Below are 26,729 nucleotides of genomic sequence, written 5' to 3'. Positions count from 1 at the left end.
GGAGTGTGTGGGAAGGGGGAGGGGGTGCACCCTCTGGGAGGGAGTTTGGGGATAGGAGGGAGTGCAGGGCTGAGGGCTGTGGGGCTGAGGATGAGGGATTCATGATGCAGGAGGGGGCTCAGGGCTGGGGCTGAGGATTAGGGTGCAGGGGGATGAGGGCTCTGGCTGGGGCTGGGGGATGAGGGGTTCATGATGCAGGAGGAGGCTCAGGGCTAGGGCAGAGGGTTGGGGTGTGGGATGACGGCTGTGGGGCTGAGGATGAGGAGTTCATGCTGCGGGGGAGGGCTCAGGGCTGGGGCAGAGGATCAGGGTGCAGAGAGATGAGGGTTGGGGCTGAGGATGAGGGGTTCATGCTGCGGGGGTGACTCAGGGCTGGGGATGAGCATTAGGGTGCAGGGGGATGAGGGGTTCATGATGCGAGGGTGCTCAGGGCTGGGTCTGAGGATTAGAGTGTGGGGCGATGAGGGCTCTGGCTGGGGCTGAGGATTAGAGTGCAGGGGATGAGGGGTTCATAATGCGGGGACGCTCAGGGCTGGGGTTGAGGATTAGGGTGCGAGGGGATGAGGGCTCTGGCTAGGGATGAGGGTTTGGGGCGTTGGAGAGGCTCAGGGTAAGGGCAGCCTGCCTTGCCATTAGGGGAGGGCAGGCAGTAGGACTCTGGGGCAGCAGACAGCAGTTCTGCTGGGAGCCATTCTACTCTGGCAGCAGGAGCAGGCAGGGGAGAGGCGCCGCGCTGCTTTTTGTCAGGCAGGGACGCAGTGCGGTGGGGGGGGAAACGCAGGGGGAGGGGTCGCAAGCAGGGGCTGGGACCTGCTCCAGGCAGGGATGCGGAGGCGAGGGGGGAGACCCGCTGCAGCCGGGGCCCGATCCAGGCAGGGCCAAGGGAGAGACCCAGCTCCAAATATTGCTGGAGCAGTGCCCCCAGCCCTAAATATTCCTGGAGCCCGAGCACTGCAAATGTATATAACCTGCCACCTATGCTCAACCTGTTCTTTCACCACAGAGGGCTGCCCACCTATTCCCCATACTGTGCTGCCTGGTGCAGCAGCCTGGGAGCTGACCTTGTCTGTGAAGACTGAGGCAAAAAAAGCATTGAGCACTTCAGCTTTTTCCACATCATCTGTTACCAGGTTGCCTCCCCCATTCATAAGAATCCCACACTTTCCCTGACCTCCTCCTTGTTGCTAACATATCTGTAGAAACCCTACTGGTTACGCTTCACATTCCTTGCTAGCTACAACTTCAGTTGTGCTTTGGCCTTCCTGATTACACCTCTGTCTGCTCGAGCAATAATTGTATACTCCTCCCTAGTCATCTGTCCAAATTTCCACTTCTTGTAAGCTTCCTTTTTGTGTTTAAGCTCTTCAAAGATTTCTCTGTTAAGCCAAGCTGGTCATCTGCCATATTTGTATTCTTTCCGCACTTTGGGATGGTTTGTTCCTGTGCCATCAATAAGGCTTCTTTAAAATACAGCCATTTCTCCTGGACTTCTTTCCCCCTCATATTAGCTTCCCAGGAGATCCTGCCCATCAGTTCCCTGAGGGAGTTAAAGTCTGCTTTTTGAAGTCCAGCATCTGTATGCTGCTGCTTTCTTTTCTTCCTTTTGTTAGGATCCTGAACTCGACCATCTCATGGTCATTGCTGTCCAGGTTGCCACCCACTTGCCCAGTGGGGTTGTAAAATGGCTGCCCCTGTTGAACCAAGTGTTGTTGCTGTTCCTGATGTTATGCCACCAGCTCCCAGATGAGCTGATGTTGCTGGTGGTGGTGTTGGGCTCATAGGTGCCAACTCCATGGGTGCTCCCATGATAAAAAATTAGTGGGAGCTTAGCATCCATGGACAATCAAGTGTCCCTCCCTCCCCTGCCTAGCTCCTTCCTCCTGCCTGCGGCCCTGCCAATTAGCACCTCCCCCATCGCCTGCTGCCCGCTGTGATCAGCTGTTTTGCGACATGCAGGAGACTCTGCGAGGGAGGGGAAGGAGTGGGGATGAAACATGTTTGGGGGAGGGGGCAGAACTGGACGGGAAGAAGTCAGGGTTTGGGGGAATGGGTTGGGTAGGGGTGAGGCCTGGGGCGGGCCCAGAGGAAGCCGGCACCTATGCTTGGGTTGCCTGCTCTTGTTGTTGGGCAGCCGTTTGCTGGAACAACTAGTTCTACTGCTGCTTTTGTTGGGCCAACCACTGTTGCTGGCTGTCCATCAGCACAACAATTTGTTGATGTCCATTTTTTTTCCCCAAGGTCTTACAGCAGACCCAAAACAAATGCCTGCATTTTCCACCAAGTTTATACACACCATCACAGTCCCCTTGTTCTTGTGTTCCGAGACAGGGAGAACAGGAGTTCTCAATCTCTCCTCACTAGACCAGTCACTACTGAATTGACTTTCATAATGTTCCTGTGAGGGGGTGAACTAGGCCCTGAGACCCCCTGCTGGAGGCCTCGCAGCTCTGCCACATCTCTCCCTAAAAAAGAGCAATAGAAAGGACCTCCAAACTGACTAGTGTGGCTACTTCCACGCAGGAAAGGGGCTGCAGGGAGCTGCCAAGGAGGGCCCAGCAGATACGTATAAAAGGAGCTGCAGGGCCATAATGAGTTCAGTCTGATTACAGGGACTGGGGGAGTATGAGGTGCTCCTGGCTGGCTGCAGGGGCCAAAGCAGGTAGTTACTGTCAGGAACCAGGATAGCAAGGCAGGAGCTTCTGGCTGGATGCTGGGACTCAACTAAGATGGGCTACAGGGAAGTAGCCCAGGGAAACAGAGCAGCAATTAGCAGCACAGGGCTGATATACTTAAAGGGTCCTTGTGTTGGGACCCAGAGCAGTGGGTAGGACTGGGTCCCCCCCCGACAGCCACTGGGGAGAAGTGGCAAAGCCCCAAGGAAGGGAATTAGAACTATGGCACCCCGGGGAAGGGGGCTGCACTACTGGGACAGACTCGGCAGGGACCTGTGATCAGTGAACTGAGTCCAAGAGAGCTGGCTCAGCAGGAAGGCTGGGGTCACTGAAGACTCAAGTAGGGCAAGGAGTCCCCAGGGAAGAATCCCTCAGGATGCTGTTCTGTTCCAGAGTAGGAGCCTTTCAACCTGGCTGGACTGACCTAAGGTACTGTGGTGGGCCCTGTTGGACTGGTTAAAGACTGAGCTCAGGAAGGGCTGCAGAGAAGTACACACCCAAGTGAGGATACTGTGATGGGTCCTGTGGGACTGTTTTAGAAAACTGATCCCAGAGAGGGCTGCAGGACACTGGGGACATTTGGATTGTGTACCCCAGAAGGGGTTGGTTTGTTTCACACGTGGACAGAGTGTGACCTGGCCAGAGGGCCGAGTCACCAAAGAACCGGCTGACAAGTGCAGTGGCCAACAGGGGACGCTGTGAACACAGGAAATTGAGAAGAAAGTGTAGGCACACACACAGTTGACCAGGAGGCGCTCGCAAATAGGTGAATGCACCCCATTCCAGTCCCCTTTTATTCTCCCCCTTTTCTAAGGCAACTCTCCCAAGTGATTCCAGTCTGTTCAGTCTCTCTTCATGCAATGGTTTTTCCAAGCCCTTGATCATTCTCATTGCTCTTCTCTGAACTACTTTAGTTCTGTAGTATCCTTTGGCGATGGGGTGATCAGTGCTGAGTATCCAGGTGAGGACGCACTAGTGATGTATATAAAGGCATTATGGTATTCTCCATGTCATTACCCATCCCATTCCTTATGCATCCTAACATCTTGGTTGCTTTTTTGACCACAGCTCCTCATTGAGGAAAGGTTGCCACTCAGCTGTCTAGTGACATCCTGACTTTCCTGAGCTGATACAGTAAATTTAGAACCATACAAGATGTACAAATCATTTAATTATTTTCCTTCACTGTGTGTTGCTTTGCATTCATCAATACTGAATTTAATTTGCCACCACGTTGCTCATTCCCCTAGTGTGTTTAGGTCTTTCTGACATTTCTCCCAGTCCCCTCTAGTACTCACTGGCCCAAATAACACTGTGTCATCTGCAGATTTTGCTTCCTTGTTGCTTACTCAGGGCCCTTTCCAGATCATTAATAAATATATTAAACCTAGTACAGACCCCCGAGGCCCCTGCTCTTAATCCTTAGGCAAGATGAAAAATGACTGTTTATTTCTACTTTTTATTTTCTATACTGGAGCCAGTTTTTGCTCCATGATAACACTGCCTCTCATCCTGTGACTTCACTTCTTCAGTAGCTTCTTATGTGGAACTTTATCAAAGTTTTTTGGAAGTCTAAATAAATTATGTCCATTGATTCTCCCTTATGTTTTACTGACACATTCAAAGACTTCTAAGAGATCAGTGAGTTAAAATTTTCCTTTGTAGAATCCATGCAAGTTGCACCCCATCAGATCATGAACTTCAAGGAGTTTTCTTATTGTTTTTAATTATTGTTTCAACCAGTTTGCCTTGGCAGAGCCATAAAGCTCACTGGGCTGTAATACCACAACCACCCCGAGAGCCTTTTTGGAGAGTGGGAGGTTTGAGCCCAGCAGGGAGCCCCTTGCCAGGTCAGGAGATATGGGGAATGAGGACTCTCCACTATCCAGCCGCTGTCTCCTGCTTTCTACAGTGGGATCCTCTACCTCAATGATGACTTCCACGGTGGGGACCTGTTCTTCACTGAACTGGATGCAGTGACTGTTACAGTAAGTCTGAGCCTGGCCCAGAGTAGGAGAGTAGCTGAAGGGATGCGAGTTGGCCCTGAAGGCAGACACTGGGGAGGGGGAGCCAGTTGTGTGCTAGGCCCCTCCACTCCAGAATAATCCCTATAAAGCCCTAGCAACTCTGCAGATTCAAATTGGGGCAGCCAAAGGCAAATTTAGGAAAATCTCAGGACACAGGAGAAGTTAACACCTTCCTGGCTGCCATGTCCCATTCCCTGCCAGCCTGTGTGTGTCTGTCTTTCTCTTTCTGTCCCAAACACTCTTTTCTTTCTTCCTTTTCCTCTTTCTCTCCCTTTCTACCCCTCCCTGCTGCCCATCTTGTCCATGGGCAGCTTTTGGTTGAAGTTAGAGTCTCTGTCAAAGCCCCCTTCCTTAATGCTACAAGAGCCATACCCCAATTCAGCTTCCCAGGTGAATTGCTGATGTGGGGAGGGTCATTCACAGGGCTGTGGGGTAGCCTATCAGACCCCTGGATTTATCACTTCCTCCTCTTTGTGGCAGGCTCAGGTACGCCCCAAATGTGGGAAGCTGGTGGCCTTCAGCTCTGGAGGGGAGAATCCCCATGGCGTATGGGCAGTGACCCGTGGAAGGCGCTGTGCCATTGCTCTCTGGTACACCCTTTCTCCAGAACATGCAGAGCAGGTAATGCTGCCCCTTGGGTAGTCAGGGGCCCATGGAGGGAGAAGCCTGGGGGGATTGCACCAGGACAGGGTCAGGTCCCATGGTGGAGAACGGCTTGTGAGCACACCCCTCCTCATGAGCAGGGCCTAGTGCTGGGAGCAGTGTGTGAGGGCTCCCACCAGGGCTGGGTGAGGTTCCACTGGGGAGAGCAGTAAAGAAGATTTGCCCTATCAAGCCCAGCTCAATCCCAGGGAAGGGAGCAGCAAGACAAGCCAATGCCTCTCCCCCAACCCCGAAAGAACCAGCCTTGGAAGGTGTAGGAGGGGTTGAAGAGCCTCCCCCCCATCCTGGGAAGGGGGAGGGGGACCCTACTGCAGCCCCAGGTCTGGAAGGGGAAGTGAAGAACCCCAGGAGGAGCACAAGTGAGGCTGCGGGGACTGAACTGATGGAAACTAAGGAGGCTAAACCGAGTGCAGTGGGGGACAGTGTTAATTGCTGAGAGGGGATGGGCTGATGTGTGGGTGAGAGCTCTTGTGGCAGGGGCTAAAACTCAATCCGTGTGAGGAAGTGACCAGCACGACTTGTGACACACACACACACAGGAATGGGCAGGCAGAGAACAAAAAGACCGAAAAAACACAATATAATAAATATTTTTAAAATCTTATGATTCGGGTTTTTGTGAGGTTGGGTTTTTGTGTGTGTGCAAATCTCATGATTTTTAAGGGTCTGACTCGTGATTTTTGATCTCTTGAGGGTGGCAATATGTGAGTCCCGCAGGACAGGGCTGGGGTCCTACTGGGGAGAACAGTTTACCTGGTCCCATTGCAGGGATGTGTGCTGAATTGCAGGGTGAAGACCCCAACTGGAAAGGGGCTGTATCAAATCCCTCTTACTCTCTGGTTGCAGGAGCGGATGGAGGCTGAAGACCTGATGAGACAGGGGGACGTGGAGCAGGAACTGTCACACACAGATGTTGAGAAGCATATGAGCACTGACCACAGTGGTGGGGCCTCACCAGAGCCCCCTGTGCCCAAGGGAAGAGCCAGATCCACAAGCCAGAGACGTATGTTTAGCTCAGAGTCTGGGCAGCAACCCCAGAAGCTGCGTGCCAGGGATGAGTTCTGAGCAAGGCGTGACAGCAGGAGGCAGGGCCATACACACCGGCCTGGTAGCTTTGGGACATGGGGTGGAGGTCTTTAGGGCAATTTATTAGTGAACTTGCCCCAAAAACAGGGGGAGGAGGCAGCTTGCTTCTCAGTGACGTGTCAAATGAAATGATGGCATCATGAACAGAACAGAAAGGGCCCTGGCGCCCAGCTCTGTATTCACTCCCTTGACCTGAGAATGATTTAGTCACTGAGAAGTAACAAGCCAGGCTCCCCCCATGTCCTCTCTTTCAGTGGGACCATCCATATATATATAGGAGCAAAGCAGCAGAAGGAGAGTTCTTGAGACCTTTTTGGGTGGGGGATTTTCTTACTCTTCAGAGATTGGGTGAGAATGAGAGAAGTATCTGGAATTCCCAGGCCAAGCACCTGCCATCCCTCTCCCCCTAGACCAGAGAGTCCCAAGATCAAGATGGGGAAAAGGAGGGTCAGGGGTGTGACTGCAGGAAATAAAGGATAAATGAACAACCAGAGACTGACAGGAGTTGTGAGCCTATTTGGAGAAAGAAAGAGTCATCTGCCTGGTGGATGGGAAAGGAATGGAGATTTAATTAACAAATGATGGAGAGAGACTGAGCCCTGGAAGAGGGAAAACAAACTAGGCTCCAAAGACTCAGTCCCCTCCCAGCAGTTACACATGGTGGAGGGGAGGGAGAGCCATGCTCTGATTGGCCTGGGCCTGACCCTTGCGAGGTTGAGGATCTCCTCTAGGGAACTTGCTGCCCTGAAACAAGGTCTCCACCATCTTTCTCACACACACACAAATACTTATAGGAGGAGCAGGGCTGTTGTATCGTTTAGCATTTTCCAGACTGGGATAAGAAGAATCTGCTGTCACTACCCAAGGTATTAGCATTCAGAGATGGGATTATATGGAGCTGAGAGAGCGGGAGAATTGAAAAGAGCAATAACCCCATTTCTGGGAGGGATTAGAACCAGAGAACAATCCAGGCTACATGAAATGCACAGGCCTAAGCCAGAGACAGCCTAATAACGGGGCTGCAGGGAAGGACTGAAGGACATTGGCAGAGCTGTGTGGGGAGCCCAGGACAGAAATACAAGTGTAATGATTGGGTCATTGTTCCATGCACAGCCATTGGTTCCCAGACGCTGTTCAGTCAGAACTGCTGTGTATGGTTAATCTCATCCCAGTGAGCTTTGGAGGATGAGAAGGTTGAGCAGATGCTACCACACCTTTTACACTCTGACGTTGAGGAGTTGCTCTGATGCATATCTACTGAAACCAGTTGTTCATTCCCCACCACGCCTGGCAACATCCCATCTTGTTTTATCTATTACTCTCACTTTATGGCCAGGAGCTGAGAGAAAAAAAAGCACTGTGTGTGTTTCAGGTTCCTGCTCCCTATTCATTGGCAGTGTCACATCTCTCCTCCTATATAATTTCTTCCCTGTATTCGGAGAGGACTTGGAAACCGATTGTGGGACAGATTGTTCTCACCAGCCTCCATAGTCCTATCTGAGGTGACCAGGCACTGCAATGCTGTGGTGCCTAGCTCTGGCTCTGGTAATTAGATTGATGCTTCCTGACGTCAGATGAGATCCATTAAAAGGTATTTATCTCAGGATTGGGCCAAAGCTGCAGGAGAGATTAAAAGAGATTGAGGCCAAGATAATCCCCCGCAGCAGCATCCCGCAAAAGCAGCTGCCAAAAGGCCTTCAAGCAAATGCTTTTGCCAGCCCACCCAATACCATTCCCCATCCCACCTCTGCATCCCCCTAGGGCCAGATCCCAGCCCTGCCCCCATACACGAGGGTTTCTATCTGGGGGTGGCCAGGATACCACAAGGGGCACAGGTCTTTCTTCCCCTGCCTGTCATGTTAGGACCTGAGTCCTATCCTGATGAGGGCCTTTTTCTCAGGAGAGTGTTGGGATTCAGTGTCTGGCACAGCCTCCCACCTCCCATTTTATGATCCTAGCTCTTTCTGCCTAATCTTCATCTGATTAGTTTGTTACTAACAAACAAAGGGAGTCAAATCTTTGTGTGGTGTTTTTCCCTTCAGAAGCAGCACACTCTCTCCTGTCCCTCCATCTCCTCCCATACCACCTGCTTTGCATTAAGTCCCAATCCGATTTCCCCAACTCCCTGGTGTCTGATTTAATTTGCCTGACGCTGCTCCTAGAATCAGCCCTCCCCAACCCACCTCTCCCCCCTACACACACAGCCTCCCAGCTCCCCATGGGGAGATCAGTCCTGGGAGAGGCTGACACACCAAGAGTGAGAGAGGGACACAGTGTATGGATAGCTGGCGCCAGGACGGGAAGGACTGAGGGGGATCATAGCGTGACCAGGGGCTCCCATCCTGACAGGGGACTAAATCCCCAGGGGACCAAGGGAGTGCCAACCAGGAGGGGACAGCAGCCACCTCTCCCCACAGACCAGGTAAGGACATTCCTTTGCTGCTGCTTGTCCTGCGTTTACCTCCCTCTCTTTGGCATTTGGGAGGTTCTGTATGCCCAAGTGGGTCCTAGAAGCCTTATGTGACCCTCTCTGCAGGTCTGGGGGGGGGACCTGGGTGTGGGTCTCACTTTGTACATAGATGTGTAGACTGTGGAAGGGGATATTTCTATAGGAGGAAGGTTGGGGTTAAAATCAACTCATCTCTGTTGCACATGGGATGCAGACACCCCTGCCCAGCAGTTTCCAGCATGTCACAGGGGTGTATAACCCCACTTGTAGGGAACTGGAAGTCAGACTCCAATAGGACCCCACACACTCATTGTGCTCCCCACCCGGCTCTTTGTAACAATCTCCTGTCCCATTTGGAGAAAAAGAGTGAGATCAGGGTAATTTTATCCTTGCCCTTTGATCTCCATAGCAGAGGAAGAGGATCATCTCTCTATCCAGCTCTGAAGATGCTCAGGGTTACCGGGGCAAGTACACAGCACCTGCCTAGGGATTACACAGGGACCATGACATCCCCTGTTAATCCTCAACCCTTCTGTGCCTTTCACTTTTCTATTTAAGGCTCCTCAGCCCCAGCTGAGCTGCAGCCCCCTTTCCAAGATGGGTGAGACCATGTGGGCTGATATAAACCAGAGGGTTCAACCGCTGCCCTCACAGCCACTCCTGCCCAAGGATTTTCTCCATTTCTCATTCAAACAGGATGAGGTGATGTAGGTGACTCCCTAGGTGTTCTTACCACCCCAGTGTCCCAATGTGGTGCCGGGGAGCCGTGCTGCAGGGCTGGGGGGCGCTCTCCACTCAGCCATTACAGTTGGTTTATGAGATGTTTAATACGCCTGTTCCAGTGGCACTCAGATGCCCAGTCAGTGGTGCTAAGTGCTGTACTAACGCGGCCCCGGCCAGAAGAGCTTACAGGCCAGGAACATGAGTGATTCATGAAGGGGGCAGAGCATGAAGATCATTGAATAGACCCATTTTTTATAAACAAAGATACATTTGCTTAGTTTATTATAAATAGATCAAATGGCTGCTGGGATTTGACTGTTCGCTCATAGGCAACACTGCAGAGGAAGATCAGTTGGAGGCAAAGGTGCTGGAACTAGGGGCACTGCCACAGCCCCTGGCTTGAAGTGGTTCCCATCATGTACAGGGGCTACAGTTGGTTCAAGGGCTCTCAGCTCCCCCACTATGCAGATTGTTCCAGCACCCCTGGCTGGAGGCTTTTCATGGCTAAAGGACAGCCTGGGAAGAGGCAAAGGAAAGTTCGTTGATTTCATTGGAGCCGCAGGGGTGAGGAGGAGAAACATGCTAGACGACGAGCTGTTAAACCAAGAAGAGCAGAGCTGTGGCGAAGACAAGAAACTTGAATATAATGAGAGAAGCCAATGGAGGAATTCAGTGAAGAGGGCAGACTAGCGCCAATACCCCAGCATGCTGCTAGGGGTGCTGTGCTGCAGTGGCCTGGGTGACTCAGTAGGAGGCATCTTCTCTCCCAAGTCACTCCTGACCCTGATGCCCTAGCACAGTGGTAGTGGTTGCTGTGCTGTTCGAGGTATCAGCTTCCAGCTAGGGTGACCAGACTGCAAGTGTGAAAAATCAGGACGAGGTGGGGGGTAATAGGAACCTATATAAGAAAAAGACCCAAAAATCAGGACTGTCCCTATAAAATCAGGACATCTGTTCACCCTACTTCCAGCTGAGTCATTAATCAATAAGCTGACCTATATTGTCAAAAGGTACTAGTGGTTTGGGGTTCCTCAGTTTTTGGGAACCCACCTTGAGACACCTTAACCTTGAGACACCATAAAGGGGCTTGATTTTTGGAAAGTGATGAGCACCTGCCCTCTGAAAACTAGGTCCCTTTAAGGTATCTGAGGTTGGGCACCCAAAAATGGAGTTACCCAGAATCACTAGCTGTTTCTGAGAATATAGGCCCTTCATCTATGCTAGGTTTGATAGATCCGTGGGTATTTCCCCCAAAGTCAGGGTGTTAACGCCAATGTCCTGGGCCAATCTCCAGTTTGGAAAGGGGTTCTCAAACTGGGGAGGTTATTACGTGGGGATCATGAGCTGTCAGCCTCCATCCCAAACCCTGCTTCACCTCCAGCATTTATAATAATGTTAAATATAAAAAAAGTTTTTAATGTATAAGGGGAGGAATCCCACTCAAAGGCTTGCTATGTGAAAGGGCTCACCAGTACAAAAGTTTGAGAACCACTGAGCTTGGGATAGTTCCATTCTGCTTCCTTTAGTTTTCTTTACTGATTCAATTCTGAGACTGGATTCTCCTCCACTTCCTGTCCTAAATTTTCATGCAGTATTACTCTTAAGCACCTGCCATGTCCTTCCCCAGAGGCAACTGCATTTTAGAGCTGGGAGATGACTCACTCTCTGCAAATCACTTTGGGATGAGGCACAGTGGAGGCTACGGGGAAGGTAAAGTTATTCTTATCTCTCAGCTGTGGCTCCTTGTCCTTCTGAGGCTGGAAACAATTCCCAAACTTCATTTAGATTGTTTCCTCAAAGGGATTTAAGGGTTCTGATGGAGACCTGAGGCTGAGCCATAGCTTCTCTCACTCCCTCTATATTTAGCTTTTCTATCCCTCCTTAACAGTGTGCCTCTGTCCTTTTGATCCTCCTACCAGCTCTGTAAACCCCTCATCTTCTGCAACTTCATTCCATGTAGCAGCTTCCTACAACTCTGGCCCCCCCAAACCAATTCCAGAGTTTAAAAACACAGCCAAGGAGAGAGAGAAACAACTGAATAGGCTAAGGGAGGAAAGGTATGTGTGGGTGAGGCTGGAAATGGGATGGATAGTGGGTAAGGTGGAGGATCCAAGGAGGCTGCTCCAAATGTGGCAGGAGCTGCAGAGTAGCAGGACATCCTCAGCCCCACATGGTGGAAAGGGGGGAGAGAGAAATCCGTGAAGTCAACTTAAGCAAGCTTCTGGAGGGGTGTCGCAGCCAAACAGCTGTAGGGAGGCTGGATGCGAGGAAGCTGCAATTGTCCGGGCCAGAGGAGATGGAAACTGAGATGAGGATTTCAGAAGAGGGGCCTGGATTTCAGGAGCAGAGGCTGGAGGAGATGAGCCAGAGAGAAACGCACTGCAAGATGGTAGGTGCAGCTTGAGGACTACACAGAGGTGACAGTGAGGAGGTACAGAGAACTAATGGCAGGATTGTAGCACAGGGTCCATGCAAGGTGAAAGGGAAATTACCTGGTTTGATGAGAGTGGAGGCAGCTGAACAGAGCTGGGCACAGTCTTCAGGACATTGCTGAGGCACGGGAGGGTGGAAGCAGGGTGAGGGAAGATTACCCTCCATGCCTGAAAGGTAACTGAATCCTGATTATGGGGTACTCTTGTTCTTCAGCAGTCTGGCCTTAGGATTTCCAGGGCTGGGGATGGCTGTATGGAATACACACTGAACTTAAGTTTCAGGAAGTAGTCGTGTTAGTCTGTATTCACAAAAACAACAAGGAGTCCGGTGGCACCTTAAAGACTAACAGATTTATTTGGGCATAAATTTTTGTGGGTAAAAAACCCTACTTCTTCAGAACTTAATGGACTATAAAAAGTGTGTCTGGTAGTATTGCCAATTCATGATTTTATCACATCTCATGATATTTGATGCTTTTCCTAAAGCCCCTGCTCCTGATTCCGTAACTACCTGAGAATCTCAGCTTTCATTTTAAAAAATACAGTTCTAGCCCTTGCTGCTGGGAAGAAGAGCTGGGAAACAGGACCTGAGTGCATCCAGAAGGCCCAGAAACCAGACAGCAAAGAAACAAAGAGGCACATATATTTTTGGTTTAAATCTCATGATCTTGGGGCCCGATTCATGATTTTTGAACTAGTGGGGCTGGTGCTGGGATGGATCTTTAGGTCCTGTCTCCACTCAGTCAGCTGCTGCAGGAGAACAGGGAACATGTCGCCAACTTTTACTAGAGGAACAATTCTCCAAGCAGGCTGGGAGCTGGGGGGAAGCAGCCAGTCCTCCCTGTGAATTCTGGGGGATTTTTGTGCCTCACCTATCAAACATCAGCTGGTTGTCTCAGCCCCACCATGTGGTGGGTCATGCTTATTAACCCCATTTCATAACAGGGGGACCTGGGATACAGCCACAGAGGAAGCTGGGATCAGTGTTGAGATTATTGATTTGCTGGCCATACTCCACTTAGTCCACTAGAATATGCTGCCTCTAATGCTACTGAACTGCCCCTCTGGGTGGCCACAGGTGACCCTGACCACTCAGCCACAGGCAACTAGCAGAGAGGAGCCTTGGCTCACCCTACAAGCATCAGGGCCAGCCCAAGGGTCACTGACTCTCACAAATGCAGCCATGGGCCATCCCAAAAATCCAAGGGCTTGTGACCTTGGCTTTCCTGGAGTCCTTGCATTGCATTTGTAAGGCTCTTTGCAAGAAAAAGAGCAAGAAACCAACTTGTGTGTAATGAAAGCTGAGATTCTGCATTGCCTGTCAAGGGGCCCCTGAATAGGGCTTTGAGAACCTTGAAGTGTGGCTCGGGTTGGGGGGACTCAAGGAAGAGCCACAGAAAGGCTCAAGGAGTGGTGGAGTTGAGTTCTGGGGAGAGAGTCAAAGAGCTAAATCCAGCTGGCTCGGCAAAGCCAGGAATAAAAGGAGATATTTGAGAATTGTCTGCATATGCCTGAGGAGGGCCCCAGCAGGAGCAACCACAAGGAAGGGACTGAGACTGAGCCAAAGCAAAGCTGCTCAGGAGCTATCCCCCCAGTGCTGAAGGGTCCATGAGCCCAGGGAGCTGTCTCCCCAAGGGCAGGGAAACTGGGAGCTAGAGCCCGGACTGTGGAAAGAAAGGATTCCCTCAAACAGGGCTAAGGCAACCCCTGCTTGCCTGGTGGTATTGGCCAAAGTAACCCTTCAGTGCTGGAAGGAGAAATCCTGCACGTACAACCCATCGTGCTTCCTCGCCTGGGAAGCTGTGGTCCTGGCGAAGGGTCTGTCACTAACCTCGGGGCTGGCTGGGCCTAAGGAAACCTCCAAACCTGGGAGCTGATCTCTGCTGACACACAGATGAGATGCAAATCACATGGGGCCCATCCGGGAATCTGACACCATCACCGGGGAAATGTTGAACTAACAAAGAGCAGGTGTGTGGGAGACAGGATGGGGTCTGCAGACTGGGGGAGGAGCTAGAATCACTGGGGCAAAGTGGACATTTTAAGTAGATTTCAGAGAGCTGTGTAGCTGATTCGCTCTCCGTTCTGAGTTAGCCCAGGTCCCAGTGTTGTGTGACGCTAGAGATGTTTTTAGAGAAAATATGAAACTAGAGTCCTGATTGCCTGAGATCTGTCACTCTCCCCATGAGTTGCACAATGAATCACATTTTCTTGGCCAAAGCTCAACTGAGATGAATCAATTCCTCCTTCCTACAGTCCTCACACAGGTTCAACCAGATACAGCACTCCACTTCCTGTCCCAAAGTGCCCTGTAATGCGGCTGTTAAATGGCTGCCAAGTCCCACCCCAGAGATTGCTGCATCTCAGCAGGTGGGTAAACTGTTCCATGTGCATATGGAGTGTGTAAAGCCCTTTGGGATGCTGAGCAATGGGAGGTGTGAGGGAAAGGTGAGACCTTCTAACTAGTGGCCTCTGACAGCCCCCACTTCCCCCTCATTTTGGTCTCTCTAGGACTCAGGCTATCCCGAGTGGAGGACCCATTACTAGCCAATTGAGATGGGGGAAATGGAACAGATGAGGCAAGAGGCCGAGCAGCTGAAGAAGCAGATTGCGGTAACACTGGAGATGGAACCAGTCCATGCACCTCACTTTCTCCCGCCTCCCATCCGCTCAGGGGAATCCCAGCCCAAGGGAGCTGCTCCACTCTGCCCAAAATAACCCTATCCTGAAGGAGCCCCTCCCTCCACAGCAGGGAATTCCCAACCAGGGAGACCTCAGCTCTCTCCTGCCTTAATCCCAAGAGCCCCTACTAAGAAGGCAACTACTAACCCCCCTCCCCGCCCCCGATAAGAAAGAAATGTGCATGGCATGTGCTAGAGATGAATGGCAGGTGGTGGGTGGTCTGTGAGGCCAGGGAAGGAGTGTCACATCATAGAATTTGATTCCTTCCTCTCCTTTTCAGGATTTAATCTCCCTGTCCTTTGGGGTGTGCGTGGGGTGCACCCCAGTGGAGAGGTTTAGTGTGGAGAAAAGTAGCTGTATAGCCTGAGGCATAGGCGCCAACTGCATGGATGCTCCATGGCTGGAGCACCCACGGGGAAAAAATTAGCGGGTGCTCAATATCCACTGGCAGCCAAGCTCCCCCCGCCTCTTCCCCATCTCCTCCCTTGAACGTGCCATGTTCCTGCTCCTCCCCCTCCCTCCCAGCACTTCTGCCCACTGCCAAACAGCTGTTTGGTGGTGCTCAGGATGCTCTTGGAGGGAGGGGGAGGAGCGGGGACACAGCACACGTGGGGGGGGAAGAGGTGGGGTTGGAACTTGGGGAAGGGGTAGAATGGGGGCAGGGTGGAGGCGGAGCAGGGGTGAGAAGAGGCAGGGTGGGGGTGGGAACTTGGGGGAAGGGGTAGAGTGGGGGTGGTGCTGGGGGCAGAGGGGGGTCGAGCACTCACCAGTGGGAGCAGAAGTTGGCACCTATGGCCTGGGGTGGGGGAGAAGGTGGGGGTTGTGCCCCAGCTTATTCTTTATGATTATTTGTGTTATTACCATAGTGCCCAGGAGCCCTAGCCCTGACCCAGAAGCCTGTTGCACTGGGTGCTGTACAAACAAAACAAAATGACGGTCCCTGGCCCAAGTTTCTTACAATGGAAGTAAATCTAAAGAGGGTTTCAAATCCTGTACCTGAGTCTCTCTTGCCCTTGCCTCCTGTCTCTCATGTTCGCTCTGTCTCTTGCTATTCCCTCTCTCCCTGCAGGATGCACGGAAAGCCTGTGCTGACACTACACTTGCTCAGGTAGGAGATGGTGTTAGCGAACCTCAACCAGGTGTGGCTGTGCAAATCAGCCACAACCCCCAGGCTGCGCTTCCCAGAACAGCCTGGAGAGGGAATGAGGGATGGAGCCATGTGGCAATGTAGGGGGTTGGAGAACCCCCTTCCCTGCTGGCTGAGGTTTAACTCTCTCTCTCCTTGGGGGAATCTCCCACCCCCCTAGATTGTGTCCGGGGTGGAGGTAGTTGGACGCATTCAGATGCGTACACGGAGGACCCTGCGTGGGCACCTGGCCAAGATCTATGCAATGCACTGGTGCACGGACTCCAAGTGAGTGAAACGCTGGCTGCCCCTGCTTAGGGTGACCAGACAGCAAGTGTGAAAAATCGGGGTGGGGGTGGCGGGTAGTAGGAGCCTATATAAGAAAAAGACCCAAAAATCGAGACTGTCCCTATAAAATTGGGACATCTGGTCACCCTATCCCTGCTGCTTATTTAGGGAATGTGAGCTGGTACAGTGACGGGGGGGGGAGGGGGATATTGGTGGGAGTGGCCCAGTGGGAGACACTAACAGGGCCTGCTTCCTCTCTCGTAGACTCCTGGTCAGTGCCTCACAAGATGGGAAACTAATCGTGTGGGACACTTACACAACCAATAAGGTAAGAGTTGGGAGCACACACCAGTAGCCAGGATCACCTGCTAGGGGAGGCCTGGAGTGGAGTAACTGGGAGCATAGGCAGCGAGTTATACGGGCCTGTGGTGCCCGTGCTCAACCAATTTTTAGGAAAGTGGGCCCGGCTACACCAATGTTTGGGGTCACCATGCTTTGGGGGCCCCCATGCCTCAGGGGGACATGGGGTCCAGGGCATCCTGGGCAGGTTAGCAAGGGGCCTGGTGCCGGCAGCAGCGAACGACCTGGCCCACCCCACTTTGCTGCACCCCACCGGCTCCTGACATCGCTTGCGGGAGGGGGAGGAAGCCAGAAAGAGGTGGGGTGGGGCTTGGGGGAAGGGGTGTACTGGGGGCAGGGAGGGGGCCAGGTCACTCACTGCTGCCAGCGCCAGGCCCCAGCTAACCCTCCAGGCCGCCCTGGATCCCGCATCACCCCGAAGCGCAGGGCACCTCATAGCACAGGGCAAAGGGCAGTTGCCCCGGTCTGTCCTCTGGACAGGACGGCTCTAGGTCCAGGGCAGCCTGGGAGGCTAGCGGGGGGCCAGGCACCGGCAGCAGCGAGCGACCCGGTCCTAACCTTTCCCTTCTCTGCCCCCTCCCCGCCCCCATTACACTCCTTCTCCCAAGCCCCCCACCCCACCTCTTTCTGGCTTCCGCCCCCTCCCCCAAGCAATGCTGGGAGCCGGCAGGGTGGAGCAGAGCGGGGTGGGCTGAGGCCGGGTCGCTTGCTGCTGCTGGCGCCAGGCCCCCTGTTAACCGGCCCAGGCTGCCCTGGATCCCATGTCCCCCTGAACCGCGTGGGCCCCCAAAGTGCAGGGCCCAGGGAAGTTTCCCGGTCCGTCCTAAGAATGGGACAGCTCTGCCTGCACCCCAAGTCCCCTTGAAGCTTGGGGCTCCCCAGAGCACGGGGCCTGGGGTAGTTGCCCCAATCCGTCCTATGGACAGGACAGCTCTGCCTGCACCCCAAGTCCCCTTGAAGCTTGGGGCTCCCCAGAGCACGGGGCCTGGGGTAGTTGCCCCAATCCCTCCTATGGACAGGACAACTCTGCTTGGAGCCATTCTGTGCAGCACCAAAAATTATATAAACCTGGAGCCCATGGCTGGGAGCTCCCCCTCAGCCAAACTACTGCCATGCTCCCTGCCATACTGTGTTGTTCAGTGATCTGCTTCATTCAGTGGTTCAGTTCCTGCTGCCTCTGCATTACATAATATGAGCCTCTTAAAGGTACAGTTCCCACGTCTTCCTTTCCCAGCCAGATTTAAAGATAACAATTTACAATCAATATTTACATAACATACAATTCCAAATACTTCCAGTCCATCTACTGACTGTATTTACTAACAATGTGCAATTAATCTCTGAGATAGAATCATAGATTATTAGGGTTGGAAGGGACCTCAGGAGGTCATCTAGTCCAACCTCCTGCTCAAAGCAGGACTAATCCCCAAATGGCCCCCTCAAGGATCAAACTCACAACCCTGGGCACCATTGCTTGGACTTGCAGGTCTACCTTGAAATATCAGTACTGCTATTGTCAGGAGGCTGCGTCCATTTATTCTGTCAGTGCTAAGTGCTCAGGCTCATCTGTCTAAACCTGCTGTGCTTGTTGCTTGTCTGAGACCTCCTTGGGCAATATGGCAAACTCAGTGCCCCTCATCTCCCTCTCTTGTGGAAGTTGGAGAAGGTGTCGCCTATTCCTCTTCAGTAAGTATCTGTCTGGGGAGGCAACCTCAGGTGAAATCACTGCTATTTGCAGCTATTTCCCGTGATAGATATGCATGGTGTCATTTTCTTGAAGTGTTGGCAGCTCTTGAGACCCTAGATCATAATGATTTTTTTTTGGTTTGGCCTTTTCTGTCTCTTTATACATCTGCAAGTCCCCAGTTTCTCTGACATCAGCTTCTATCGTTACAGGCATTCTGGTTCTGTTTTCTGTGAAATAAATGTCAACAGGTAACAATTTGTGCACCATTGGTGGCATTCTATAATTTAATAGAGTTAAATATGGATCAGAATCTGACTCCTCAGCATTTTTCAGTAGATACTTTATTATTTTGACTGTTTCCCACCAACCCATTGGAATGGGGATGATGGGGGCTAGCAGTTATGTCTAAATAAATACTTCACTGAAACTGCTTACTCTTATGCCCACTAATCTGTGGCCCATTGTCAGATATCATGAGGTTAGGTACACCATGTGTTTTAAGAATAGATTTGATATACTCAATCTAGTAAAATTATTTCAGGGAAGTGAGAATAACAGTCCTCTTTGCTACCTCCTGTCTTGATGGCTCTGGACAATACCACCATACTGCCTGTCACTCAGGCCCGTAACCCAGGTGTCATCTTTGATTTGGAGCTTGTACGGAGGAGGAATTTTTCATAATATTTTGGATAACTATTGTGTGTGCCTCAGTTTCCCCTGTGTGGTGCATAGTTAACTAGGAGAAAGGTCCTTTACTCTTTGGAGTGACTCAGAGATACAGTTGAGTCTGATGCTTAGCTGCCTGGGGCTCATGCCCATGGAGAGTCCCAGAAGACAATGGTTGCTCCAATTGCCTGGACATTTGACACCTAGCAACAAATGACCATGGATGGCCCATCCTCCTTAGGAAGCCAGCTGGAGAACAAAGGACTGGGGAGTGGGGAGCGGCAGGGCAGGGGTATTGTACTGGGTGGGTTGCTGGAAGCAGAGGAAAGCTTCTAGTCTGGGACTAAAGAGGAGGTCAGAGGGTCTCAGGGCTGATCCAGGTGGACTTTGCGTAACTTTCCTATATTAACTAAGGACTTTCTATGCTGCATTCCAGACAGCTATTAAACCCTTCTGCTTTTACAACATTGGCTGAGAGTCACTGCAGATCAGGTAGTCAAGGATGCATTGCTCCTTCTGGGTGTGCAAGTCTTCCTCAGGTGTCCAATTCAGGTGGACTGACTGAGGGGAATTCACGGTGAGAAGCAGGCGTGCTGAAGGCTTTGAGGTTGGGTCCCTGGAGGCAGTGAAGCTAAGAGGCCTACCGTAGTGACAGTGTGACCCTAAGGGGGCTGACACACAGAAGGAGTCTCCGAAAGGACTGTTCCAGAGCCATTCAAGAGCATCGGACCTGTGGATTCATGACAGGTGGTAGCAGAGGATGGTTGGCGAATGCACCCAGTAGACAGTTGGCTGCTGAAGGCACCAGAAGTGCTGGCAGCAGTAAAACAAGAGAAGTTAAAGAAAACAGGGAGGAAATGGTGTATAACCATCTCCCTATGAAGAATATTGCAAACCTGTGCAGGGAGAGTGGGCTAAGCGTTGGGGAGCTCAACAAGGCGCAGTTGATTGCACGGCTGGAGAAGGATGACCAGTCTAAGAAGCAGGTTCCAGGCCCAAGTGGGACTTCAAGAGGGTCTGGGAGCAGCAGAGGCAGCAGCAGGGTGCCCACCAGACCCAGTTCCCCATCCAGCAGGGGGGGTCTTCACGACCTGGTTTCCCATCAGTAGATTTGAAGTAGTTGGAGCTGAGAGCAAAAGAGCTGCAGCTGGAGCAACAAAAGCTAGAGGACCGGGAGAAGCAGCAGAAGCATGAGGAAGAACAGCACCACTGCCTAAATTACAGCCCTTCATGAAAAAGAGCTGGGAGAGGACTCAGACTTGGGTTGACCCTGGGATGGGAGATAGCACCTTGTATTTATACAGCGCTGGGGTTGGGACACAACTCCAGAGGGGACCTGCCAATGTGCAGAAGCATCCTGCATCCCTCACCAGATGCTGAGATACCAGAGCCACAGAGTTGTGACTGGGTTAATAACCAATGTAAACTGGTTCCAACCAAGGGTAAGGACACCCCAGGCTGCAGCCAAGACAGCTAGCACACAGAGGAATGTGGGATCACCGCGATCCTCACTCCCTGGCAGATGAAGGGGGGGAGGCATGGGCAGGATCCCAGCCTAGTTTCAAACCAAAAGGTTTTGGGGTGGCAAAAGGGCTAAGGGCTGCATGAGAGCTCCTCTCCCCACCTCGCGGAGGCCTGGGGCCAGCCCCGCCCCCCCCCCCACAGGGATGCTGTATAGGGCACCACAATGTCTAGGGATGGCCCTGCCTATGGGTAACATTGGTGGGTTCAAACTTTGCCAGGTCACTGGCTGAAGTGACCCCACTCAGTTTGTCTCAAAGGGGGAAGATGTGATAGAGTGGGAATTTTTCATATTTTTAATTTTGGATGACTACTGTGTGTGCCTCTGTTTCCCCTGTGTGGTACATAGCTAAATAGGTGTGGGGGGGAAGGTTGTGTACTCTTTGCAGCAACCCAGAGATACAGGCAGGACCAATGCCTAGCTACCTGAGGCCCATGCCCGTGGAGAGTCCCAGGAGACACTAGCCACTCCAATTGCCTGGACTTTTGGCACCTAGCAACAAATGACCATGGATCGCCCACCCCCCATAGGAAGCCAGCTGGTTGTGACGAACTGAAGAACAAAGGATTGGGAAGGGGCTGGGAGTTGTATTGTGTGGGCTGCTGGAGGCAGAGGGAAGTTTCTAGAATCGGACTACAAAGGGGTCAGAGGGCTCTGAGCTCTGAATTGACCCAGATGGACTCTGCTGTATCTTTCCATTCTCTGTGTCAGTGGTTCTCAACCAGAGGCACTCGTACTCATGAGAGTATTCAGAGGTCTTCCAGGGAGTACATCAACTCTTCCAGACATTTGCCTAGTTTTACAACAGGCTACATAAAAAGCACTAGCAAAGTTAGTACCAACTAACATTTCATACAGACAATAACTTATTTATATTGCTCTATATATCATATCATACAATGAAAGTTAAGTACAATATTTATACTACAATTAATTTATTTTATAATTATATGGTAAAAATGATAAAGTCAGCAATTTTTCAGTACTAGTGTGCTGTGACATTTCCATACTTTTATGTCTGATTGTGGAAGCAAGGAGTTTTTAAGTGAAGTGAAACCTGGGGATACACGAGACAAATCAGACACCTGAAAGGGGTACAGTGGTCTAGGAAGGTTGAGAGCCAGTGCTCTATGTTAACTAAGGACTTTCTATGCTGTTTTCCTGACAGCTCATAAACCCATCTGCTTTTACTCAGCACTGGCTGAGAGTCACTGCAGTCAGGAAGTCGGGGGTTCATTGCTCCATCTGGGTGTGCAAGTCTTTCCCAGGTGTCCAATTCACGTGGACTTGCTGAAGGGAGCTCACGGTGAGAAGCAGGGGTGCTGAAGGCTCCGAGGTTGTGTCCCTGGAGGCAGGGCCGTCCCTAGCCGTTTTGGTGCCCTATGCAGCCCCCCCATGGAGGGGCTGTGTGGGGCCCCTGGCCTCTGGGGGGGGGGGGCGGGGGCTGGCCCCTGGCCTCCACAGGGAAAGAGCTGGGGGAAAGGGGGGGAACAACCCCCTGGCCCCAGCCTGCTCCGCCAGTGGCATGGCTGGGAGCCAGGGGAGCGGAGCAGGCTGGGGCCGGGTCACTCTACTTACCTGCAGTGAGTGCAGGCCTGGGGGTGGGGACTAGGGCAGAGCAGGGCCATGCGGAAGAGGCGGAGCAGGGGCTGGAGCAGCACGCAGCTGCGCGGGGCACCAGGAAATGTGGTGCCCCAAATCTCTAAGGCAGACTATCCTACTGCGGTAAGTCAACCTACGTTACACGACTCCAGCTATGTGAATAACGTAGCTGGAGTCGACGTACTTTACATTGAGTTACCGCGAGGTCTCCACTGCAGAGGGTCATCAACTTACCTTACTCTTCTCGTCAGGAGTAGAGTACAGGGGTCAACTGGAGAGCGATCTGCAGACGATTTGGCAGGTCTTTACTAGACCCGCTAAATTGACCGCTGGTGGATCCATCTCATAGCATTGATCCCCACTGTAGTGTAGCCATGCCCTAAGATATGGCTTTTCCTATCCATCCACCCAACTCTCATCATCTTGTGCCTTGATTACTGCAACATCCTTCTCTCTGGTCTTGACAAATGCAATCTTGCCCCACCCACATCCAGGCAGAATGCTGCTGCATTGCTCATTTTCCTAACCCATCACTCGGATGTTACCCCTCTCTTTGAATCCTTCCGCTTGCTCCCCGTTCTCTAGCACATCAAACATAAGCTGCTTTCAGGGTCCCCACCCTACCTATCACCTCTCATTCAGTGTCACTATGCTGACACTTGCCCATGATGCCAGCCTCCAGTGCCCACTTATTCAGTGTTTACATTTTTAAATTGATAATAGGGGATCTGGGCATATGCTATCCCAGGCACCCTGTGCTTATGCCTTAATCACCTTCTGCAGGGGATCATGCTGAGCAGTGGATCTCGCAATCACTGGCCACATTTCATCCAGACAAGTTTTTCCTTAATCAGTCATGCTCAAAATCTAGCTCCAGTTTAGCCAAACGTTCTAGAAAGTGTCTGCAAGCACCAGATCTCTTCCAGGTTTGTATTCCATTTGCAAATCACTTTGAAAAAATAATCTCTTTATTCTTGGGGGTCGGGCGAGAGGGTTGCCAGGCCCTTTTCACAATGGCAATAAATGGTTTAAGGTCCATTTCAGCTAAAACTGGCCTCCCATAAAGAGACATGAAACTTTTTACCGCCATAGACTCAGGCCTAAGCTGCCTCCTCTACCTGAGTGTACTGATGCTAGGGTGTCGGGAGGCCTGACTACAGCAGGTGGATGTGCCTGAGCTAGTTTTGATCTCTTGTTTCTGACTTGGACTGTGGGTTCTGCATGCCTCTAGGCCTCAGGTCTTTTTTCTTGCAGTATTTTGGATTCTCCATCATGTCTACAGTGTCAGCGCTTCAGTCTGGACTGGGTGACATCTGTTGCTTGGCAAATTCTAATTGCTCGGTCTCTTAGTAGTCTCTGTCTGTAAGTGTTTTGTTCCGGATCCCAAACATGACCTGGTCTCTTACAAGGGACTCAGGTAAGCTCCCAAAACTGCATAATTGGCTCTTTAGCCTTAGATCAGACACAAAATCTTCCATAGTTTCGCCTTCCTTTTGTTCCCTTCTCTCTAATTAAAAACATCTCTCATATGTCTCATTTTTAGGTGGAGTGCAGTACTCAAATATCACTGCCAGTACTATGATTTCATAGTTAGCCTCCTCTGCCTAAGTTAACTGAAAGCTATTCAACACATCCAGTACTTCAGACCAGCTATTGTCAGAAATAAGGCTTCTTTCTGACTGTTTTCCTTTCTACTGGCACCCATGACTTGTAGATGTAGAGTGAAGGGCTGTGGAAAACTTCTCCAGCTGTCTTCCAAATTCCAGAGCATTTCAGCTCTGGTGGGGGCTTTTAACCACTCCATTTTTCCACTCAGGGTACTGTCTAAGTGCATTTTCACTCCTGGTACCATGTGGTGTTCAGTGATCACTCAGACAAAGTGCTTCACAGGGATCTGCTTCATTCACTATCTCAGTTCCAACTGCCTCCGAGTTACATAACATGAGCCTCTTAAAGGTACAATTACCCACAAGCACCTCCTGCTGAGATAGGCTGAAACTGGGAGCTTCCCCTACAGCCAGCTTACTCACCCTGACTCCTACAGTGCCTCCTGCTGGGAGAGGCTGTGACTGAGTGGCTCCTCTAACAGGCAGCACCCTTGCCCTGTGCTCTTCAGTTTCTCTTGCTGGGAGAGTCCAGGACTGTTTCATTTCTCCCCAGGTTCATGCCATCCCTCTCCGCTCATCCTGGGTCATGACCTGTGCCTATGCGCCCTCAGGGAATTTTGTGGCTTGTGGGGGTCTCGACAACATGTGCTCTATCTACAATCTCAAGACTCGTGAAGGCAATGTCAAAGTGAGCAGGGAGCTCTCGGCCCACACAGGTGAGTACCTTCCCCACCTCTGCAGCCCAGGGCATCTCTGCCCCTGCCATTATTCTCATCACTCATTATTCTTGCCCCTCAGGTTACCTCTCCTGCTGCCGATTCCTGGATGACAATAATATCGTGACAAGCTCCGGAGACACCACCTGGTGAGTGATTCCCTTCGTTCTCTCACCAGACTTTGGTGTTACCAACTAATGATTTTATTGCCAGTCCCCAATATGTGGCATTTATCTTAAAGCTCCAGCCCCAGGAGTCATGGGATTAGGGCAGAATCTGTTTTTAGCTCTGATGGTTGCAGAGAAAACTGGAAAATGTGACCCCAGTGCATCTTAAAGGCTCAAAAAGAGGACAACAAAAATAAACTCAAAGTTTTTTACATTTGAAACTCGTGACTCATGGTTTTTGAATGTTTGAGGTGGCAATTCTGAGGCATAGAGAAGTATGGTATGGGAAGGCTACAAAGGGGAGGCTGATTCCTCTCTCCTTCTGTATAATAAACTTGGTGTTTTTCTTTCCAGCTGAGGCCAGGTCTACACTAGAAAGTTTGCTAGTGTAGCTGCTAGTTTTCAGCACTTTAGTGAGCAAAATAAGCTACAAAGCCAAACAGCACTTTTATGCCAGTAAAATTACAATATCACCCCCTAGGCAACATTGCTGTGCTACCAAAAGTTTCTAACATAGACCTGGCCAGAGTTGGCTCAAGCCCTTAGTCCTAGGCTACAACACAACCAGTAGCCCGGTTGTATAGGTGTTCAGCTGTATTGACACAATGTGATAAGAAGGCTCCAGTTGCAATAAGCTGACTTGATTGGTAAAAACATCTTTTTTCGTCAGGTAGCCTGGGCCGTAGTTTCCACTCTTTCTTTTAAAATAGGGTAAACGTCCCAATGTAGCCTTAAGGCTGGTCCATCTCCCGTGGCCACAAGACTCTAGCACTTCTGTTGCTGTAGCCCTGAGGACTCTCCTCTCCTCCCCTTACAGCGCACTCTGGGATATTGAAACGGGACAGCAGAAGACTGTGTTTATGGGTCACACTGGAGACTGCATGAGCCTGGCCGTCTCCCCAGACTTCAAACTCTTTATCTCCGGGGCCTGTGATGCCACTGCCAAGCTGTGGGACGTACGGGAGGGAACCTGCCGTCAGACATTCACAGGGCATGAGTCGGACATCAATGCCATCTGTGTATGTATCCTGTCCAGCCTGGGAGAGCAGCAAATATGTGTTTTAGGCCCAGGACTGAAACAATCATGGGGGCACTGTCATAGTTGTATGTAGGGAGCCATCCATCTGAGGAAGGATGCTCACATCGTTTGGTTGCTAACGTGGGACTTGGAAGATCTGGGTTTTGTTCCCTGCCCTAGGGCAAGCTCCTCAGTCTCTCTGTACCTCAGTCCCCAGCCGTAAAGGGGACAGTAGCATTTCCCTACCTTGCTGGGGTGTAAAACCACTAACATTAACAAGATGCTCTGACTCTATGGTAATTGGACCAGATAAGTACCTTATCCAGGGCCTGGGCTGGAATGGCAGGAGCATTGACAGAACTGGGATAGGGGGCAGGCTGGTGCAGTAGGTGCTGTGGGGCAGGATTATGGTCCCTTGCATGAATGGTGCCATCTCCCTCTTCAGTTCTTCCCCAACGGTGAGGCCATCTGCACCGGTTCAGATGATGCCACCTGCCGTCTCTTTGATCTGCGGGCGGACCAGGAGCTCATCGTCTATTCCCACGAGAGCATCATCTGTGGAATCACCTCAGTCGCCTTCTCCCGCAGCGGACGTCTCATGCTGGCTGGATATGACGACTTTAACTGCAACATCTGGGACTCCCTAAAGGGGGAGCGTGTGGGTGAGTGGGCTCTGGAGTTGCCTGTTAAGACTGCCTACTGCAATGGAGGCCTGGGAACCCCAGCAAGTCACTCCACAGGAGACAACGCCCCCTTTTCTAGGAGGGGCAGGTTAGTAGCCGGGGAGTCAGTTCTCTCAGAGGCTCTCCGTTGTGGAATGTAAGTTACCCTTTTCCTAGGAAGGGCAGGTTACATTCCTGCTGAGGGAAATGCCTTCTCTTGGCGTTAAGGTATGCAGAAGATGCCTGCTAGGATGATGTGCACAGCTGGCATGGTGTATAAGATGTATGGGCATGTAGGCCACGTTCCCACAGACACTGTAGCATGTCTCCCCCACGCCTTTTCTTTTGATGATGTTTGCTCTCTCCCCTTCAGGGATCCTCTCCGGTCATGACAACAGGGTGAGCTGCCTGGGGGTGACAGCCGATGGCATGGCTGTGGCTACTGGCTCCTGGGACAGCTTCCTCAAGATTTGGAACTGAAGAGGATGATCGGGAGAGGGAGATTATTGGGAGGAGGGTGTCCACACCAAACACATTGTCAGTTGAGCACAATTGGTATTTCTACCTGTTAGTC

The 26,729-nt window shown here is 51.4% G+C and overlaps 2 protein-coding genes across 3 annotated transcripts in view; both read left to right on the top strand.

Annotated features, from left to right (window-relative positions):
- Positions 1–6,941, top strand: part of P3H3 (prolyl 3-hydroxylase 3) — a 34,026-nt gene extending 27,085 nt beyond the window's left edge. The window contains exons 13-15 of one of the 2 annotated variants that reach the window (XM_050967190.1): positions 4,585–4,660; positions 5,180–5,320; positions 6,209–6,941. In XM_050967190.1, coding sequence (XP_050823147.1) covers positions 4,585–4,660; positions 5,180–5,320; positions 6,209–6,427 — 436 coding nt within the window. In that variant the 3' untranslated portion in view covers positions 6,428–6,941. The remainder of the gene's footprint in view (positions 1–4,584; positions 4,661–5,179; positions 5,321–6,208) is intronic. The other variant, XR_007776241.1, reaches the window with a different exon arrangement.
- Positions 6,942–8,463: 1,522 nt separating this feature from the next.
- Positions 8,464–26,707, top strand: GNB3 (G protein subunit beta 3). Its single transcript, XM_050967548.1, has 10 exons — positions 8,464–8,870; positions 14,564–14,665; positions 15,804–15,842; positions 16,042–16,148; positions 16,413–16,476; positions 24,146–24,308; positions 24,391–24,457; positions 25,293–25,494; positions 25,939–26,155; positions 26,529–26,707. The coding sequence occupies exons 2-10, from the start codon at positions 14,609–14,611 to the stop codon at positions 26,633–26,635; spliced, it is 1,023 nt and encodes a 340-aa protein (XP_050823505.1). The 5' UTR covers positions 8,464–8,870; positions 14,564–14,608; the 3' UTR covers positions 26,636–26,707.
- The last annotated feature ends 22 nt before the right edge of the window (positions 26,708–26,729 follow it).

This window comes from Gopherus flavomarginatus, chromosome 1, assembly GCF_025201925.1.
Source record: "Gopherus flavomarginatus isolate rGopFla2 chromosome 1, rGopFla2.mat.asm, whole genome shotgun sequence".
NCBI classification, from domain to species: domain Eukaryota; kingdom Metazoa; phylum Chordata; order Testudines; family Testudinidae; genus Gopherus; species Gopherus flavomarginatus.
Note: the sequence above shows the minus strand (reverse complement) of the source record. Positions and strands in the feature narration are given on the sequence as shown.